The sequence below is a fragment of the Gracilinanus agilis genome, chromosome 3, assembly GCF_016433145.1.
Source record: "Gracilinanus agilis isolate LMUSP501 chromosome 3, AgileGrace, whole genome shotgun sequence".
NCBI lineage: Eukaryota > Metazoa > Chordata > Mammalia > Didelphimorphia > Didelphidae > Gracilinanus > Gracilinanus agilis.
In genome coordinates this window covers 119,922,930-119,942,055 of record NC_058132.1, presented here as the reverse complement: position 1 = coordinate 119,942,055, position 19,126 = coordinate 119,922,930, and the positions used below count along the sequence as shown (strand labels likewise).

General features: G+C 35.3%; 1 protein-coding gene across 1 annotated transcript in view; it reads right to left on the bottom strand.

The window, feature by feature from the left end:
* FNDC3A (fibronectin type III domain containing 3A) overlaps positions 1-19,126 on the bottom strand; it is a 169,044-nt gene that overhangs the window by 93,264 nt on the left and 56,654 nt on the right. Inside the window, exons 3-4 of the mRNA XM_044668236.1 lie at positions 6,856-6,873; positions 6,398-6,473 (exon numbers count right to left, since the gene is read on the bottom strand). Coding sequence (XP_044524171.1) covers positions 6,398-6,473; positions 6,856-6,873 — 94 coding nt within the window. The remainder of the gene's footprint in view (positions 1-6,397; positions 6,474-6,855; positions 6,874-19,126) is intronic.

Sequence of the window (19,126 nt, the reverse complement as noted above, 5' to 3'; positions counted from 1 at the left end):
GCTAAATATTTCCCAATTACATTTTAATATGGTTGGGGTACCCATATGAGTGTTTGACAACTTTGTTACAGAGGATTTCTTGTAGCCACATCATCAAAGCTGCATAAAAGATAGTTAGAAGGAACTGGGGATGTTTAGCCTGGAGAAGAAATTACCAAAGGAGGTAGCAGAAAGTTGCCATGTGATGATAAATGCCTTAAAGTATTTGAAAGGTTGACACCTGGAAGAGGAATTCTGTTTGGCTCTAGAGAGCAGAACCAGGAGTTCTGAGTGTCTTCAGGACACTACTTTCTCCTGAGTCTCTTACCTATTGTGCCACTCTTTCTCTTTAGATCCTTTGCTGGATCTAAATCAAAGTCATGCCCACTAATTATGGGGGATTTCCCAGGCTTTATTCTGAGACCTCTTCTCTTTTCCCTCTATACTATTTTGCATGGCAATTCCATCAGATCCCATGGATTCAATTATCTTTAAACACTGTGTAGAATTAAAACATGAACAAGTCATGTTCCATTCTTCCCAAAGAAAGGTCTGGGGATGGGGCCTAAATCAGGTACAAAGAAGATTTTTAGGAAACATTATTATTTCCTTAATCTCTTTTCTTCCTTTCATCCCACACTCTCAAAATTATCAATAATATTGTATCAGAAGAGTATCTGCTGAGTGCACATATATTCAAATGGTAAGTTTTACTTTTTTTTACAGTTGCAGCCACATCTTCCAACATAGTTCACTAAAAAACTGGTCAAAAATCACTTATTTTATGTGAATGTTTGGTCCCTTCTTACTCAGTGAAACATACTAGTTAATAACATCAATACTAATACTAATGAAGATGATGGTAACATTTATACTGCACTTTTGCAAGACATTTCAACTAATACTGTCAGAAGTTATTTCCATTTTGCAGATGAGAAAACAGGCTGACTGATTAAGTGACTTACCCAGGGTCACACAATTAGTGTCTGAGACTGGATGTGAACCCCAGGTCTAGTCCTCTATCTACGCCACCACCTAAGCACTGCTTCTCTTCCTACCTGCCCTAAAAAAAATTATCAAGTTTAATAGTATAGTCTTTAATACAAAAGATTTCTATGAAGAAAGCATAGTGATATATAATAACTTCAGCTTTACTGGATTCCTACTATATGCATGTCACTGTTCTAAGGTCAAACAGAAAAAAAATATGAGTATAGTTATTCTCAGAGCAAATCTCTTTGTACACAGGACACCACAACATGGTATCAGGGCACTTCATCTCTCATTGGGAAAGCATAAAAACAATTACCATAGGGCCCCTGTATCTGTTGATTTAGTTATCCAGTTAACTTTGGGGGTGGAGGGATTTTAGTGAGGGAGAATTGAAATGAAGTCATTAACCTCATTCTCTTCCAGAGTCATCAAAGTCCAATGGCAAGACAAAACACTGGAAGGCTGGTTATCAATAGCCTAAGAAGCACTGGATGACCAATGCATCTTGGATGTCTTCCCAAACTCTAAGCCCTTCACAACACCTGCTTCAACTGCCTTCTTGGACACTGGAACAAAATGTTCTCATCTACCTATTCCATAGCAAAGGGGAGGCTGGTCTTCAAATATTTGCCATAGATGTTTCTCTGGCTCAGATGGATTTGTGTTCCATCAATTACCCTCAATTTGGTTTAGCCCTCTGCAGAGATGGTTTTACTGGCATGTGGTCACTGTACATGCAACAACTTCTTATACCCACAGGTGAGAGTTGAGTACCAGGTGAACAACACCAAAGAGGAGTAAGTAGCCTGAAAAAGGCTCAGTAAACCCCAAACCAGTACTCCTTGAACACCTCTACACTCCAAGAGGGAGCAAAAACAGTACTATATAATAATGTACAATGTATTTTATTATCGTATTTAATGTTGGTAATGTCTTACTTTGTTTAATTTATCAATTACTTTATTATATCTATGGTTTTAGCCATCCACAGTAGGTCTTGGAATACATATCCCCTGAATGTCCTACTATTTATATATAAGGTCATTAAATCAGACTTCAAAATAGAGCTACAAATGTTAGCCATGCAATGCCAACATGGAGGAATGGCTCCTTATGGAAGATTTAAAAGAGGACATGACCAAGAAGTCCAGAGGATGAGGAGTAGAAGAGTTTTGATCTGTGTTATTTTAAAGAAGGAATATTTGTACTGATGAAATTACAGAGTCATAAGTAGAATTTATAACCATTTATGGGAGTGTTGAGAAGATAGAGATTACTCTAGGATCAGGTGGTCAAGGAAAGGGTTGGAATATAAACTGATTCTTGAAGGTATAATTTAGATAGACAGAACATGGGAGCAAAAGTACTTGAGTTAATTGGGAAATATGTAAGAACATGTTAAGTATATAGAGTGAGAGCTTAAGATTCATTTACAGAACAGAAAGTGATAAAACCTTTAAGGTAGAGACTTAGGCTTAAGAGTAAGAAAAGAGTTTAAAAGATGATTAGCATAAGCATTTTCTTACTTGATTTACTGTATGGTTAGATTTTAGATCTGATATGTTAATACTTGCACAAATCTAGTGTCTTCAGCTTTTAATCTGATTAATTAACTGATACTTTAAAAGAAAGTTCTCTTTCAGGAGAGGCTTCATTTCAATGAGAATAACCTTGGTCTAAGCCTTTATCTTGTTTTTAAATCATCTCCTTAATTCTAGCACCTACCAGTAGCTATGAAATCAAAATTTTTAAAATAGTTTTGGTTTGAAGTAGGTTAGCTTGATTTAATGCACTATCAGGCAATTATAGGATCACATAATATAGGGTACAGCTGTAAAGGACCTCATAGGTCACATATTTCAATCTATTTTGAAACAAAATTTTTCTAAGAAGTATACTATTATTATTTACTATAACTGCCATAAAAAACTTCTTACAACATAGGTATTTCATTTTCAAAAGTTACATATTACACATTGATTTTTAAAAAACATTCTACCTAAATATGAGAAAACAGAATGATTTGTTTATTTGCCCTTCCCCCCTAAAAAATTTAATTATGAAGTAATGGCAAAATTAACAATCTTCTTTAATTTAGCAGATGAGTAAAATATACTACCACTTAGGTAAAGAAAACATAACAGAATATTTAATTACAGTGGGGACCCCTATCTATCGTACCATGGATGACTCACACCATTGATATAAGCAAATATTTATTGAACCCATATAAAACATATCTTATACATAAATGTCTAATAAAGTTTAATTGATAAATTAAACAGAGTAAGACATTAACAACATTAAATACAGTGATAATAAAGTATAATGTACATTATTATATAGTATTGTACAGTAGTCCCTTCTTATCTGCCACATGTACTTCTAAGACCTTCAGTGGATGTCTGAAACAACAGACAGTTCTCACTTTAACTTTTAACATCAATATTCACTTTATTGTATAGTACTGTGTCCTCTCTCCCTGTTTCTGCTCCTTGGTTCCTCAGCTTCTCATGTCCTATTCCCACTATATATGTAGCGGGCACTTAATGGACTTTCAGCACAAAGAGGAGACACCTTTGTCCTGCTCCACTTGCCTTGCTTATTGTTTGCCCACCCACATGTCTGTCCACATATCTGGCCTCTACATGTTCTTGAAATGTGTACTGGCCCCATCCCTCATCCATTAGCAACCCCTCCTTCCTTCTTTCCTCTTTCCCCTGGAATTTGCCCCCAGATTAACTGAAACCTCAGAAAGCAAAGCCATTTGGATGAGAGACTACTGTTGTTATAACTCTCAAAGTGACCAGATTTTGATTTGCTGCAAAATATCATTAGAAAAGTCTGCCTATTCTTATCTCCTGGTTTCATCAAGTACACCCTAGATGCATGCATAGATCATTCTTGTAAAAATTTTCTAACAATGAAAAAGAAGATAGAACTTGTGTTTGTGTAACATTTTATACTTTGGGAGGCAGATATTGTAAAAAGTTTTGTGCTTTTCCATAATTTTTTTTTTTACTGATCTATAAAGGATTAGTAGCTTATGTCATTTTAGGTATCCTTTTTTTTTTTTTTTTAAAACAAGCACTTTGTGTGCTTTTCCCCTCCCATTCTTTAAGAATCTTCTCATTTTAGAAATATATTGAGAATCAATCCATGAATGTATTAAGAAAATTGTCACTGCCAGGATCATTTTCATGTACGTACTGGGTCAAAAGCAGTCATTCTTCCCAACTTTATCTTATTAACTGCTATGACCACTTCTAAACATAGTATGACGTAGGGCTGAGCTGGTAAACCTAGTTAGAAAAACTCATTTTATTATTCACAGAACTGTTTCACAAGTTCATTCTTCAAAACAAAAGCTATTATTTTTAAGTTGTAATTAACTATAAAGAAGTCTTACACCTTATGCACTTCAGTAATACTAAAAGAGAAGATAATCAAATGCAGGAAGTATTGCAAGTATATGCATAAAAATAAAACTATCCCATGGTAACATAATGCCAGAAAGAATGATGTATAATGTGAACTTGAAAATTATATTACCTTTGGTCAATCAATCAATAAAGCATTATTCCAGACATTATGCTAAATGTTGGGGCTACAATGAAAAAGCAAAGTGCTTTCTCTCAGAGAGCTCATAGTCCAATTTGGGAGACAACATATATACAAATAGGGGTGTGTGTGTGTGTGTGTGTGTGTGTGTGTTTATGAAATACAGAACATATAAAAATCTAAGAAGAGAGGCATTTAGAAGACAGGGATGACAATAGGAGGGCTTCCTGTAGAAGATGAAGTTTAAGCTGACCTGAAGGAAGCTAGGGAAGCTAAGAGGTAGAAATGAAGTTCTCTCTCAAATGCTCTCTCTATATCTCATATGTACCTAGTTATGTATAGATTATCTTTCTCATTAGACTCTGAACTCCTTTAGGGCAGGGTCAGTTTTTAATATCACATACTGTTTCTCAGTGGGTCAGAGAAAGAAAAAAAATACTAGTGAAAAGCAACAGCTGGTGACAGTGGACACTGAAGAAAGAAGGTCAATGTATAGGATTCAAGGAAGAAAAGAAGTGGGTAAATAGGGAGCTATGTCAAACAAAGAAGTGTTCCTAGAGTTTACACTAGCTAGAGGCTCTGGTCCCATGACTCTCATCCTGATGTGCAGGATCCAGATGCCATTTTCTAAGCACTGTGAGAAATACTGGAAACAAAAGTACACAAGTATAACAATTCTTACCCTAAAGAAAGTTAAGAAGTATGTATACTCACTGTCTTACAATTGGAAAAACGTAGAGAAATCACTCTAAATTAGGGGGGATCTGAAAGGTTTGTTCTTGTTGAAATATTGAGAATGTTTCTCCATAAAAACAATGTTAATACAGTGTGATTAGGTTCTACTATAATATTAGTATGGCATATGATGAGCTAAATATGCTTTGGTGGACTGATCTAAAAATTTCAATTAAATGTTTTAGGTCATGGATTCCATTGGTAGTCTGATGAAGCTTTTTAGATATATAAACAAAATACACAGAATGACAAAGGAAACTGATGATATTCAAATACAGGCAGTAGTCAGGAGTACTATGATCATATGTGATCTACTGGTAGGTCTAAAATTACAGTAATTTCTAAATAGTGATGACTATAAACAATATTTTGAGATATCTCTAGCAACAATAATGTGATATAAAATGTCTGTGATTTCTATTGGTAATGGCTGTAGATAATTTGAATATGACTATATTTTGTTGCCTTATCTATGACTGAAGAAAATGCTAAATTGCAGTTAAAGACAAAAATTTTTCCCTATTCAAAAAGTTGAAGGACTCCTTGAAATTCATCCACAAATAGTCTTATAAAAATATCACTGTATAGTATATTGGTCTAAACATAGGTCTCACTATTTTTCGAACTTTGGTTTATATAATAATGCTTGAGTGTGCTTAATATTCCTAAAGCTTTTGACAGAAGGACATGCCTCTTCAATGGCTAGAAAAATTAAAATTCTCTAGTGGATGGCTTTGTAGCTAGATTTTAACTCCACTGTAAAGAACAACTCCTGATTCTATTATCCAAAACTATGTAAAAATGTATGTACTTTTACATGCAATGAAAAGAAAAGAAAAATAACATATAAAGTTAGTGAGACAGGTAATAGTGACAAAAATGAACATCTTTATTTGAATTGAAAGATGTGTTAAAAAGTCTCAGTTAAGTATTTCAATAAAGTAATTTTGTATTTTTTTGTGCTATATACCTTCTTATTTATATAACACACACACATATAAAGGTTTATAATCTCCTTTTGCTTTTCTCTCCTCCCCACCCACCTCTTCCCGCCTGCTTCCAAAGAGCTCTTCATTTTAGTACTCTGGTCTATATTTAGGTATGTCAGTCTCAGAATTACCAATCTTACCTGTAATGCATTGAAATTGTCCATCTTCTCTTCTTATTGTAAATGCTTCCCCTGGATTAACTTGCACCAGGATAACCTTAAAATAAGTGGAGGAGGAGGGGAAAAGAATTAACTAAAACAATGACAAAGAAGAAGAGCATTTTAAAATGTGCTGTTTTCCAGTTATGGGAAGATGCATTTCTCTTTATGAAGTATTCTGCTCTGGGAGACGAGAGGGAACATATACACTAGTAATTCAGGTAATACAAGTTTGTTAAAAGTTCAAAAATACCTGATTTATTTTTAAAGACAGACTTTCAGCAACCTTAACTAATCAAAATGTCAAGAATGCCAAAGTAAATAAAAAAAAGAAAGCTAAGTATTAGATAGTAAGGACAAAACTCATACTTTACAGTAAGCCCTCACCCAGACAATTGCTTATAATATAAGGAAATGGATTAAGAAAAGTATATACTTACATTTGTGAAAAGGGACAGCTGACAGCAAAAGGAAAAGACAAAAGCAATTGGGGTCCATTTAGTATAGTTATAAACAAACAGACACATTTTAAAACAAGGATGACATACTACAATAAATGATGGCTAATTCCTGTTTAGTACATTCATGCATTATTGTATATTAAATTTTTTTAAAAAGCATTTCATTCCACTAACATCTATTAAGCACTAGGCACTATCTGCAGTGCACAATAATTAGAGAAGTTTAACATGAAGTAGGGTGTGATTGGGGCAAAGAATATATAAAGTAGTCTAAGTAAATAAGGGGAGAGAAAGCACCTTAAATTAAGGGAAAATTATGGAAAACTTCATGGAAAGTGGCATTAGAGGCGAGATGAGGGAAAAAGAATTTGAGTAGATATAGAGGATGAGGAAGTGAAATTCAGGTTTGGAGGAAGATACATATGAAAGCACAAAGGCAGAACATGGTAGGTTAGATCAGGGAACAACTACTCCAGTTTGGCTAGAATATTAGCTCTTTTTGAGTAAACATTGCTTCATTTATTGTATTCTATCCTCAGCATTTTAGCACAGCACCTAGCATATAATAAGCGCTTTTTGTTGAATACTGGGCAGTGAGGTAGTATAGTGGATAGAGTGCTAACTCTAGAGTCAAGAAGACTCATTTTCCCCAAGTTTAAATATGATCTAGAAAATTGCCAACTACTCCAGTATCTTTGCCAAGAAAACTCCAAATGGGGTCACAGAGTCAGATAAAACTGAAACGACTAAACAACACTTGTTGAATTATTGGTTGAAATGAGGTTGATGAAATTTATTTTCATTCAGTTGTGTTTGACTCTTCATAATCCTTTGGATCATAACATCCATGGGGATTTCTTGGCAAAGATAATGGATCAAGGCAAACAAAGGCTAAGTGATTTGCTCAGGTCACGTAGCTACTAAGTGTCAAAGGCCAGATCGGAACTCATGTTCTCCTGAGGCCCAGTGCTCCATCCACTGAGCCACCTAGCTGTCTCCTATAATGAAATGGAGGGCTCAGATTTATAAATATGTAATCACTACATAGCATAAATCATCTTAGTTCTTCTATCAATCAATTTTAGTTCTAAATCCCATTAATTTCAGTTTAATATTAGTTCTACGGGCCCTCCATGAGGGTAGAAACTACTTTATGTATATTATCTCCATCCTAGCAGCAAACATGGTAGCTTTGTGAATAGCAGGCCCTTTATATTTAAAGAATTGTTGAATGACTAAACTGTAGATATTAATGTAAGATCTGATTTTAGCTAAGAATTTCTCAGAATTGTTAACAAAAAGCATTGTACACTTTTGGTTCAAGTTCCTGTATATTTTTGGTTCTATACTATCTAGCCTAGTTTCCCCACTAATCCAACACACAGATTCCCTACTCTAGACAAAAACAAAATAAAACAAACAATAACAAAAAAACTTTTTCCTGTCTGTACTTTTCTTGTGTTATCACTCAAATGGCTTTAATTATGGAGTGTGTCTACCTTAATGCTTTCACAAATCCTTTAATCTTCTCAATGTTAAGTACTTCCTTCAATATCATACATTGTGATCCACTCTCATACTGTTTGATTCCGGCATATCATTAAACCCTAAATAAATGTTCTGTCAATTCTATTAGAATCCTCCTTCTAGATCTTTTAACATTTTGTAGATGTACACTGTAATCAGGCTATCCTAATATTTGTAGTGGGTCATGTGCCAGGCACAGAAAGAGAAAGATCTAAGTTTAAACCCAGCCTTAGATACTTATATAGCTATATGACCTTGGGCAAGCCACTTAAAAACTCAGCTTCTATTTTTTCATCTGTAATGATTTAATTGCTACTTATTTCTCACTAGATTATGAAGAAAATCAAGTAAGATCAATATAAATAATGTACTTTTACAAATCAAAAATGCTATAGTAGCTCATATATTTCTTTGATGATATTATTTATACCACTTTTTTTTGCCTATCAATTATCTTTAACTGAGTTGTAGGGCCACTTACAATTTGAGTTTTTCAGAAATCATGATGTTGCATAATGAAGTCATATTTGACCACCAAAAGAAGATGAGATAGGGACTGGACCTGTGATCTTCAAAAAGCTCCTGATTAGGCACTTTCCCTTCCAACTTATAAAACTTAAAGAGAGCTGCCTAAAGTGTTGAGAGTTAATTGAGTGGCTTGCCCAGGGTCACATAGCCACTGTATATCAGAATATTCATACTTTTAAAAATAAGACAGTATTCATTTTGCCAATTCAGCCAAATTTAATCCCGTCCCACTGTCTCTTCCCTATTCACTTTGGAACAGCCCACTGTCCTCTAAAATACCTACACACACACACAAATATAAACCAATTTGATCTAATAACTATCAAACTACATGTACTAATATGGGCAACTTACACATTTTATCTATTTGGTTTTTGCTATGTCAATAGCTAGCTAGTTTATTTCTTCTAAAGAGTCATGGATCACACTGAAAATGTCTAAAGTGTACTAAGGACTCTTCCAACTCTATAAGTTAATCATCTATTAATTTTTAATCAGGAAGACTTGAATACCCATCTCCCACTACATGGAATTTCTTTTTCATTTGGACTATGCCCAAGACATCTTCCATAATACACTGGAATGAGGATATAATTTCCTGGTTAATGCCTTGTTTGATTAATAAAACTATCTCTTTGATTACATGAAGAAACTCTGTAGTATATGCATGTGTATGTTCATGGATATGTATATCCATATGCTCAGGGAATAAGGAGGTGAGAGAACACCTTTTTTGTAAAGTCTTTAATGTTAGCTTTAGTCTATCACGTAAAATTGCTTTTTATGGTATTGTCAGGATCTGATATTCTTCACACCTTTCTGCCACTTCTCAACAAAATTTTGTCTATTCCCTTTACATATTTCCATTAAGTATTGAGAGGATTTATTTTTAATATACTGAATGATCTGTATTTCTGAAACTCTGAATGGAGGTTCGGTCTCATCCTCACCCCATGGGGGGCATAGAACTAAGTATATGATTAATTGTATTACAAAATTTTTCTTAATCTCTCCCTCTGTTTCTTTGAGGTAAGGGAGCAGAAAGATTTCACAGTAAGGGCCTCTTAACTGAGAGACTTCTGTGTAAGAGCTCTGAAGGTTCCTTTACCTAGGAGACAAAGTAGGTAAGTAGGGGAAAGAGTATTTTGAAGTGGGCTTTTTGCCTCTGTAGTTTCCTAAAGTTCCATTTGTCTTTGTCTCAGTCAGACTGGTAGTTGGAGTTTTCTAACTCATAGTTGAGGTAAAGGAGGTTGGAGTTTAATTATGTTTATTGATGATCTTAGGTAGGTAGTTAGATAGCGAATATAATCTTAGGCAGAGAGTGTAGTTAAGATAGGCCGGGCCTGGCCCAAGCAGAAGCACCTGCCCTCAAAGGCAATTAGATTAGGGTTTTCTTAGAAATTTTAGTTAGTATTGGGGTTTTAGGCCTAGTTATAAGATATTAGAATAATATTCTCACTTTCCTCCTTCCTATTTCCTATCTGAACTTCTCCTCAAAATAAAACAAGTGTTTTGTGTTTTACCAAACTGCTCTCCTCAATTTTATCAAACTCCTACCCAAAATTTAACCCTTCACAGTTGCTATCATCCAGGGAATGGGGAGGGAGTTGAGAGTTTTGATAGATCACCTCCTCATTAGCTATTCACCATTTAGAGATGTCTTGGGATGTCCAAGGGAGAAGCTGAATAAAGAGCTCCTCAAAAAATTGTAGTTAAAGATCTGCTCAAGGGATCCTCTTTGTCTTTGACCACTGGGAGAGATAACTGCCCAATTAACTTCTTGGTTAATGCTAGCTGGATTAAGAAACTGATTTTCTTATTCCAAAGTCACATTTATAGACACAATAGACACAATTGGAAGGTTATTCATGGAGAAATTTAACATATAAGAAATTAGAAATATTGGTTGTTAGTGTCTTCTTTAAGGTGTTTTAAGAATCATATGGGCTGTGATTTTTTTTACTTTTAAAAAAATGAATCCTCAGTGCTTTCAAAATGGATTTCTTTGGAAATACTTGGTTAAGTACAGAAGATCTTCTCAATTTCATACTCTCAAATGTTATTTTCTATCTTCCTCATTTAACACACACAAGTGTTAGTACAGATGTATGGTTCCAGTGTCACTGACCACGAAAATAAATTGATGTAGAATCCTAACAAATGTTTCATTTTATGTTATATTTGTTATCCTTTCAGCTTAATTTGTAAATGCTCTTAGAATGACCTCACTTGGATCTCAAGCTTTTTAGACTTGCTTTGCCCTCCATAACTTTTTATGCTTATGATATTATATTGATTAAAATCATTCTTTTTCATCAGACTTCACAAATGGTACTCTAAATCAACAGCCTCTAAAATAGGTATGAATTGATCAACTGTATATGGCTGTTCATAAGTAAAAAAACTAAGCTTTACTAACATATCATATGGACATGGGACACATAAAGTACATACACAAGGTATCCTCAGGGAAAGGGGGAGGTTCCACTGCTCAAAGGGGTTTGGTAAGAGTCCTTCACTGCTTTCAGGATATTGTAATATATTGCAGTTTATGTGTGCTTAGTTAGGTGAATTTAAGAAACTATATTACATAGTTTCAGCTAAACTAACTCTCTCAAAATTGGCAAATGGCTTAATAAGATTCCTGCAAAAAAACTATAGAATGTAGATAATACTAATAATGTAAGCATAAGAAAATGAGAAAATGGCAGAACTGATACTATATTTAGTAGTTTTTCATTAACAACATTATAAGAGATAAATGGTGAAATTATCAAAGTTTGAAATATACACTTACATGCACTATCACTGATACAATGACTCTCATCACACTAGAACAGGGGTTGGCAACATATGGCTCTCGAGCCATATCTGGCTCTTTTGAGGGCTAGATATGGCATTTTCTGCAAGAGCCAAAAAGTCAATTTTTTTTCAGGCGCTGTTATAGGAGCGCGCACTGTAAGCACTGACTGACAAACCAGGGCGCAGTAACTAACAGTTTATGCATGACATCATACGTCACGTGATACGTCAACGTCATGATGTCACACGTCACGTACCTTTTGGTACCGTGACTATCTTCTAAGATAGACAGCTCCCTCACTGATATTGCCGCACAAGAGGAATCCTGGTCTTTAGTTCGGCTTGGTAGGTGTGCTGTGTGTTCCTCCTTCTGCCCTCCTTTTACTCTTTCCGCACCTGTTACTGACATCTTGGGGTTCTGTATAGTGATTGATCACTTTTGTCCACAATATCTACCCCTCTGCCTCTCATTTACAATGGCTTTATCTCAGTGCATTCATGGGGTCTGCACTCCCTATTTGTGGGATTGTTATTATTTTTAACTTTTCTACCTGCTCTGAAAGGGGAACTATAGTCAGATTACATCTTTACATATGCTTCATTAGTGAGAAGCATTTCTCCCCAGCAGTTGTTTCATTTGATACAGAATGATTGAGTAGGCAGCACTGATAAACACCTGTACCAGGAAATGTGTGTGATGTGTCCTAGCCAGTTTTCCATGAAAAGGTACCCTCCTCCCCCACTACTTACTAATACCTGCACACAAGTCATGTTATTTTCTGTAATTTCCTGGTCTCCTACTTAATTTATGTGGCCAAATGGCTTAACCAGCAGGCCGGCAGCTTTTTCTTCTCCTATTGCCTGACTTGAGAGAGGGAGAGGAAAAAGTATTCTTCCCTGAATTTTTCTCTCTTTATTTCAGCAATTTTCTTAGTGTAAAGGAGTTTTATATGTATGTGTGCAGTTATATCAGTACTATAGTGCCCCATTAAGTCTTGTTTTTTGATTAATAAAATAGCTTGAATTGGATGTTTTTCTTTCTTTTTGTTTTCACAGCTGGAGAAGGGGACAGACCCTTGCTGGTATTTAAGTTCAAATTTTCTAATTAAACTGAACTGCACTTTCCTTCCTTCTAATAAAGTAGTCAGCTAACTAAATGTAGAAACCCTTTTATTGAAGAAGATGGCTAAAAGTAGAAGAGGAGCATTAAGAGATGACGAGTATCGTACTTTTCAGCAGAAATGAACAGAGGAATTCGCCTTTGTGGAGAGAGCAGGTTCTGTAGTGTGTCTAATAAGCAATGAAAAAATTTCATTGATGAAACGGTAAAAATATAAAGTGACACTTTGACCTACGCCATACTACATTTGCATTGAAATATCCTGCGGGGGACAGCAGGAAGAAAGCATGTGATGATTGGGGATGTAGACTCAAAACTACCACTGCAATGCAACTATCAACAATTTGGAAATAGGTCTTGATCAATGACACATGTTAAAACCAGTGGAACTGCATATTGGCTAAGGGTGAAGGGGAAAGTAAGAGCATGAATCCTGTAACCATGTTAACTTTTCTAAAAAATAAAAATTATTTAATGGGAAAAAAAATAAAGCATGTGAAGAGCTATTGTGCAGAGTGCAAGCTAGTCAGCAGCAACTCTGTGTTTGGACCCAACAAGGTGACTGGAATTCGGCTAGCTTTGCTGCTACTTTAGCAACTGTGAGAAATGGAAATCCATTCACAGATGGGGAGTATGCCAAAACATTCATGCTTGATGTTGCCAATGAACTTTTTGATGACTTTTCAGAAAAAGACAAGATAATCAAATGACTAAAAGGCATGCCTCTGTTGGCAAAAACTGTTCAAAATCGTACGATAATGATGGCAAATCAAATTGAGGGAACACAACTGAAGGACATAAATGCAGCACTATTCTTTTCTCTCGCTGTGGATGAGTCGACAGATATAAGCCATTTATTCCACTTCAGCATGATTGCAAGGTATGTTGTCGGTGACACACTACGTGAGGAAAGTCTTGCTGTTTTGCCTTTGAAAGGGACAAGAGGGAAGGATTTATTCAAGTCTTTCACTGAGCTCGCTAATGAAAAAAATCTACTGATGGATAAACTTATTTCAGTGTGTACTGATGGTGCTCTGTGCATGGTGGGGAAAAACAGAGGATTCATAGCGCTTCTTCGTGAACATGAAAAGAGACCCATCCTAAGTTTTCAAGGCATCCTACATCAGGAGGCACTTTGTGCTCAGATGTGTGGTGAGCAGCTTGGTGAAGTGATGTTGCTGGTCATTCAGGTGGTCAATTTTATTGCTACCTGAGCTTTAAATGATCACCAGTTTAAAACACTGCTGGAAGAAGTTGGGAATAATTATCCTAGTCTGCTTTTGCACAGCAATGTGCGTTGGTTGTCAAGAGGGAAGATGCTCAACCGTTTCGCAGCTTGTCTGAGTGAAATCTGGACTTTTCTTGAAATGAAAAATGTCGAGCATCCTGAGTTAGCCAAAACTGAGTGGCTCCTGAAGTTCTACTATCTTGTAAACATAACTCAACATCTGAACCAGCTCAGTGTGAAAATGCAAGGTGTTGGAAAACAGTCTTATCCCTTCAACAAGCAGTGTTTGCATTTGAAAATAAGCTAGAACTCTTCATCAATGATATTGAAACAGGTCATTTACTACACTTTAAAAAACTGGGAGAGTTTAAAGATGCATGCACAACAAGTGACCCTGCTCAACATCTTGATCTTCAGCAGCTAGCGGGCTTCACATCTAATCTCCTGCAGTCATTCAAAGCGTGCTTTGGAGAATTTCGTGAGCGCACTCGTCTTTTTAAGTTCATAATCCATCCACAAGAGTGTGCAGTGGACAGTGCTGACCTGAGTTACATCCCCGGTGTCTCCGTCAGAGATTTTGAGCTTCAAGCTGCTGATCTGAAGGCCTCAGACATGTGGGTGAATAAGTTCAAGTCACTGAATGAAGATTTGAAAAGACTTGCATGACAGCAAGCAGAGTTGGCGAGCAATCACAAGTGGGGAGAAATGAAAAATCTTCAACCCGCATATCAGCTGATTGTCAAAACTTGGAACACCCTTCTTGTCACATACCACACACTGCAGCGTGTGAGTACTGCTGTACTGACAATGTTTCGCTCTACATATGCATGTGAGCAGTCTTTCTCACATCTAAAGAACATTAAGACCAACCTAAGATCACGTTTAACAGATGGAGGTCTCAATGCCTGCATGAAGCTTAAACTCACCACATATCAACCAGGCTACAAATCCATCAGCAAAACCATGCAGCACCAGAAGTCACATTAATGGTAAGAAGTACTTTATTCATCATTGGTTAGCACATAATAACGTTATTAAAAATAATTCTGAGACTTATTGTACTTTAAAAGTGTTGTTCTTACATAAAATGCACATATTTACTTGTATTCAGTGTTAAACATATTGTACGGCTCTCACGGCCAAAAAGGTTGCAGACCCCTGCACTAGAATGTCTTACAATATTAGCTAATGATAAATATTAAGTCATGATAATTAGCAAGACATTTAAAATCTAATCTTTTGTTGCCAAAAAAGGGGGGGGCCTGCTAAAAAAATTATTGTATCTACATACAATCTTAAATAGAAGTTTCTAATCTGTTTAAAAACCTTCCAGTCAAAGAATTTGAGTGGGTCTTGAATCAATTTGTTAAAAATAAAAATTCAGCACCTGGCTAGTTTGCTAAAAACTAACAAACAAAAAAACTGATTTTAATCTTGGTAGACAGAAATTTATCTGTCAAATTTTAACAGAAATCTTCACATAATTAGGGAATAGAATAAAAAATTATTATGATTTATTAAGTACAGCCAACAAAAATAGTTCTTCCAGTTGGATCTATGTATCTTAATGAAGCATCTTTTTCAGCTATAAAGCTGAAATTATTAAAACAAATGATTAAAATAAACTGTATCACATCTTTTGACTGCTGTTACAGCTCAACTGTTCAATGAAGTTTTAAAAAATAATGAAGCATTTCAATTACATTTTTCTCACTCAAAGTGTTAATATTATTAACAAGAACAAAAAGTTTTTGGACTAGTAATAAAAATTTTTTAAAATAATGTTTATTTCATCTTTATTCCATTCTCTTTAATTCCCATTTTGTTCTGAAATCCATGTATTTAATTAATATTTTAAATAATATAAGAGTAAAACAGTATTAATTATGTAATATTTTATAACATATTAGTTAATATATTAAATATATTATTAAATTTTGTTAAATATTAAATAATTTATATTAATAATTATCATACATTAAGCATTTATAGCAAATGTATGAATAAATGTAAAAATACTGGCAATCCATTTTCAAGTAATATGCAATACATTTGCTAGCCAAAGAAAGTAGTTTATGGGTTTTGGGAGCTTTTTTGTGGCCAAAAAAAAAAAATGGCTCTAGGAAGGTTGATAATCAGAGTAAATGTTTTCATCTTAATTCATCCTTATATCTCAGTGTTTAATTAGGAAGTTTAATTTTTATATTTATAAATTATATGCATCAGATGCATCTATCTATTCACTGATTCATAGAAAGTAACACAAAACAACACAATTATAAGGAGCAAAAAACATTCCCCAATGTACAAATGATTAGAAGATAGATCAAGTAGTTCTCAAAAGAATAGCAAATCATTAACTATTTGAAAAACTGTTCCAAATAATTAATAAAAGAAATGTGAATCCAAACAACTCTAAGGTCTCTTCTCATACCCAGCAAATGTTCATACTGCAAGGATGGCAAGAAAACAGACACATGGTTGGGATATGAATTCATTTAACCATTTTTGAAAACAATTTGTAATTATGCTTTTAAAAATGTGCTTAAAATGGTTAGAGCTTTTGATCCAGAGTTCCTATGGCTAAATATGTACCCCTAAAGAAGTCAGAGTGAGAAAGAATAGTCCTCTATATATCAAAATATTAATCATGTTATTTTTTTATTGCAAAGGATTGGAAACAAACTACACAATCTTGAACCAAGGAAAGGATAAACAAATTGTGGTACATGCATGTAATATAATATTATTGCAGAATAAAGGATAAATACAGAGAATTTAGAGAAACATTGAAAGATTCTGAATCAATCAACTCAACCAACATTTTTTAAACACTGTGTATGAAGCACTGTGCTTAACTGTTGAAGATTTAAAAGAAAAATGCAAAAGTTTCTTCTTTCAAGGAAATTATATTCTAATGGAGAAAACAACGTGTGCCCAAAGGAGTCCACAAAAAGAACACGAGGTAGTTCTGGGAGAAGGTGCCCTAGCAGCTGAGGGAAGGCTTCATGAAAACTGTACTTTAGTCTTGAAAGAAACTATGGAGCAGAAAATGAATCCAACAGATACAATGGCTACGACTCTGTTATAGAAAAGGATTTAAAAAAAGAAACTGCTAACATTCACACCTCCTCTTCTTGCCTAACCCTCATCCATTCCTCTCATTTATCTTCTATAGGAAGGTCATTCAAAAAGAATGGATGTGGGGGAAAAGGGGAAGAGCTGCTCTCAGTCTCACCATATTCTACAGGGAGCTGTGGGAAGAAAAGGCGATCCTTTGTTTTTGCTATTTTTCACTAGATCACTAACCTACTCCCAGTCATATAGCTCTTGTACAGAATCAGGATGTACTTCAAGTTAAGAAGGACTGAGTTCTGTGCTTACCTCTGACACTCTACAATCCTGGGCAAGTCACAATCATTTGGAGCTTTTGTTTTCTAATCTAGAAAAATGAATGGGTTGTACTATAGACCCATCTCCTTCTAAGGTCTCTTTTAGCTCTTAAATCTATAATCCTGAATAAATATTGAATTTATTATATAATTTTAAGAACCAAGCTGCAGAAGGGAGATTTATAGTTATAATCTTTTTTCTCTCTTCCTTTGTATATGGAAATGTTCATATTTGTTAAGTTTATAGTATCAAAAAATAAATTTTAAAAAGTTAAATAAAACTCACCCAAATGTATTCATTTTCTAAAGCCCTGAGGCCATGTTTTCTCCAATGGGAGGAAAAAAAACCATAAAGTGTTTGCTGGCTGCATCACCACTGTGTGAGGTAAATATTTAGGGGACCTCCATCCCAGCTTTGATTCCCCATACTCCATACTTGATGTAGGATTCAGAGTCACATATCTGAGGCCCTGATGCTATGTCGCAGAGCAGCTAGTGTCAGCGTCCCAACATCAGTGTTTGTTTTGCCATAGAGTGGATATTTTGAAAAGATAGCATGGGAAGTGGAAGAGCTCTCTCTTCCTCCAGACCCATCTCTGACAACCTGAGGTAATCTCTAACAATCTGGTGATAAGCCTCCAGACTAGCTTTTTCACAAAAGTAGAGTGTGTGTGTGTGTGTGTGTGTGTGTGTGTGTGTGTGTGTGTGACACACACACACACATATACATACATATATAAATATATGAGTATGAGGAAGTGGAAAGTGGAAAGCTTTTAAACTCAGCTCCAGAGAGTGAGGGATCAGCATGATTTGAGTGGAGAAATGATGACTTTGCCATTTTATTTGCATTTTCACTCTAAATTAGCCAGTTCACATAGACCACATGCTAGCCTGAGAAGGAAATTTAAGGTAGATTTTAAAACAGGACCTCTTTAGGAACAAATTTAAAATTGAGTAAGATTAGGGAACCCAATTTTTTCCCTCCTTTTTGGGAATTAAGTTTAGACAATGGTAAATACTCAAGGTCATCTCCCCCTCCCAGATTACTAAATGGATCCCAAGAGAAAGTCCTTTGTATAGAGTACTGATTTCATGGCCAAATAAGGGTGTGCCCATAGAGACATGGATGACGAGGAAGGAAGCAATTTATTTCTGTAAATCTTGGTTAAAACAGGTTTTCTCATGGCCTAGATATGGCTCATTTGACTATAAGGCATTAAAGGAGTTAAAGATGGTTATAGAAGAAGATAATCGCAATGAACTTTTTTACTGGTTTGTTTGTTGTTGGTTTTTTTTTTTTCTGGACAGTTCCGCCAAATCCATCTCTACACATCTCTGCTCCCTCAAACTTTCTGAACCCCCCCCCCCTTTCACCTTCTGTTTCTCTTCTCTGCTAAAGACCTTGCTTTATTTCTTTCCAAAGAAGATCTATCTGCCTCTCAAAATGGCTATGGCTTTCCATTCTTCTTCTTGTCCAGCCCCAACCATACCCCTTTTCTTTTTCTTCCTGCCTCCACTCCTCCCACAATCTGTGCTTCCCCTCCTCCTGTCCCTCCTCATCATCTTCTTTCTTCAGTTCCTTCCTTCTACCCTTCCTTTCCTCCTTTGGCCCCTCCTTCCTCCTCTTGTTTTCTTGTCTTCCTACCCCCC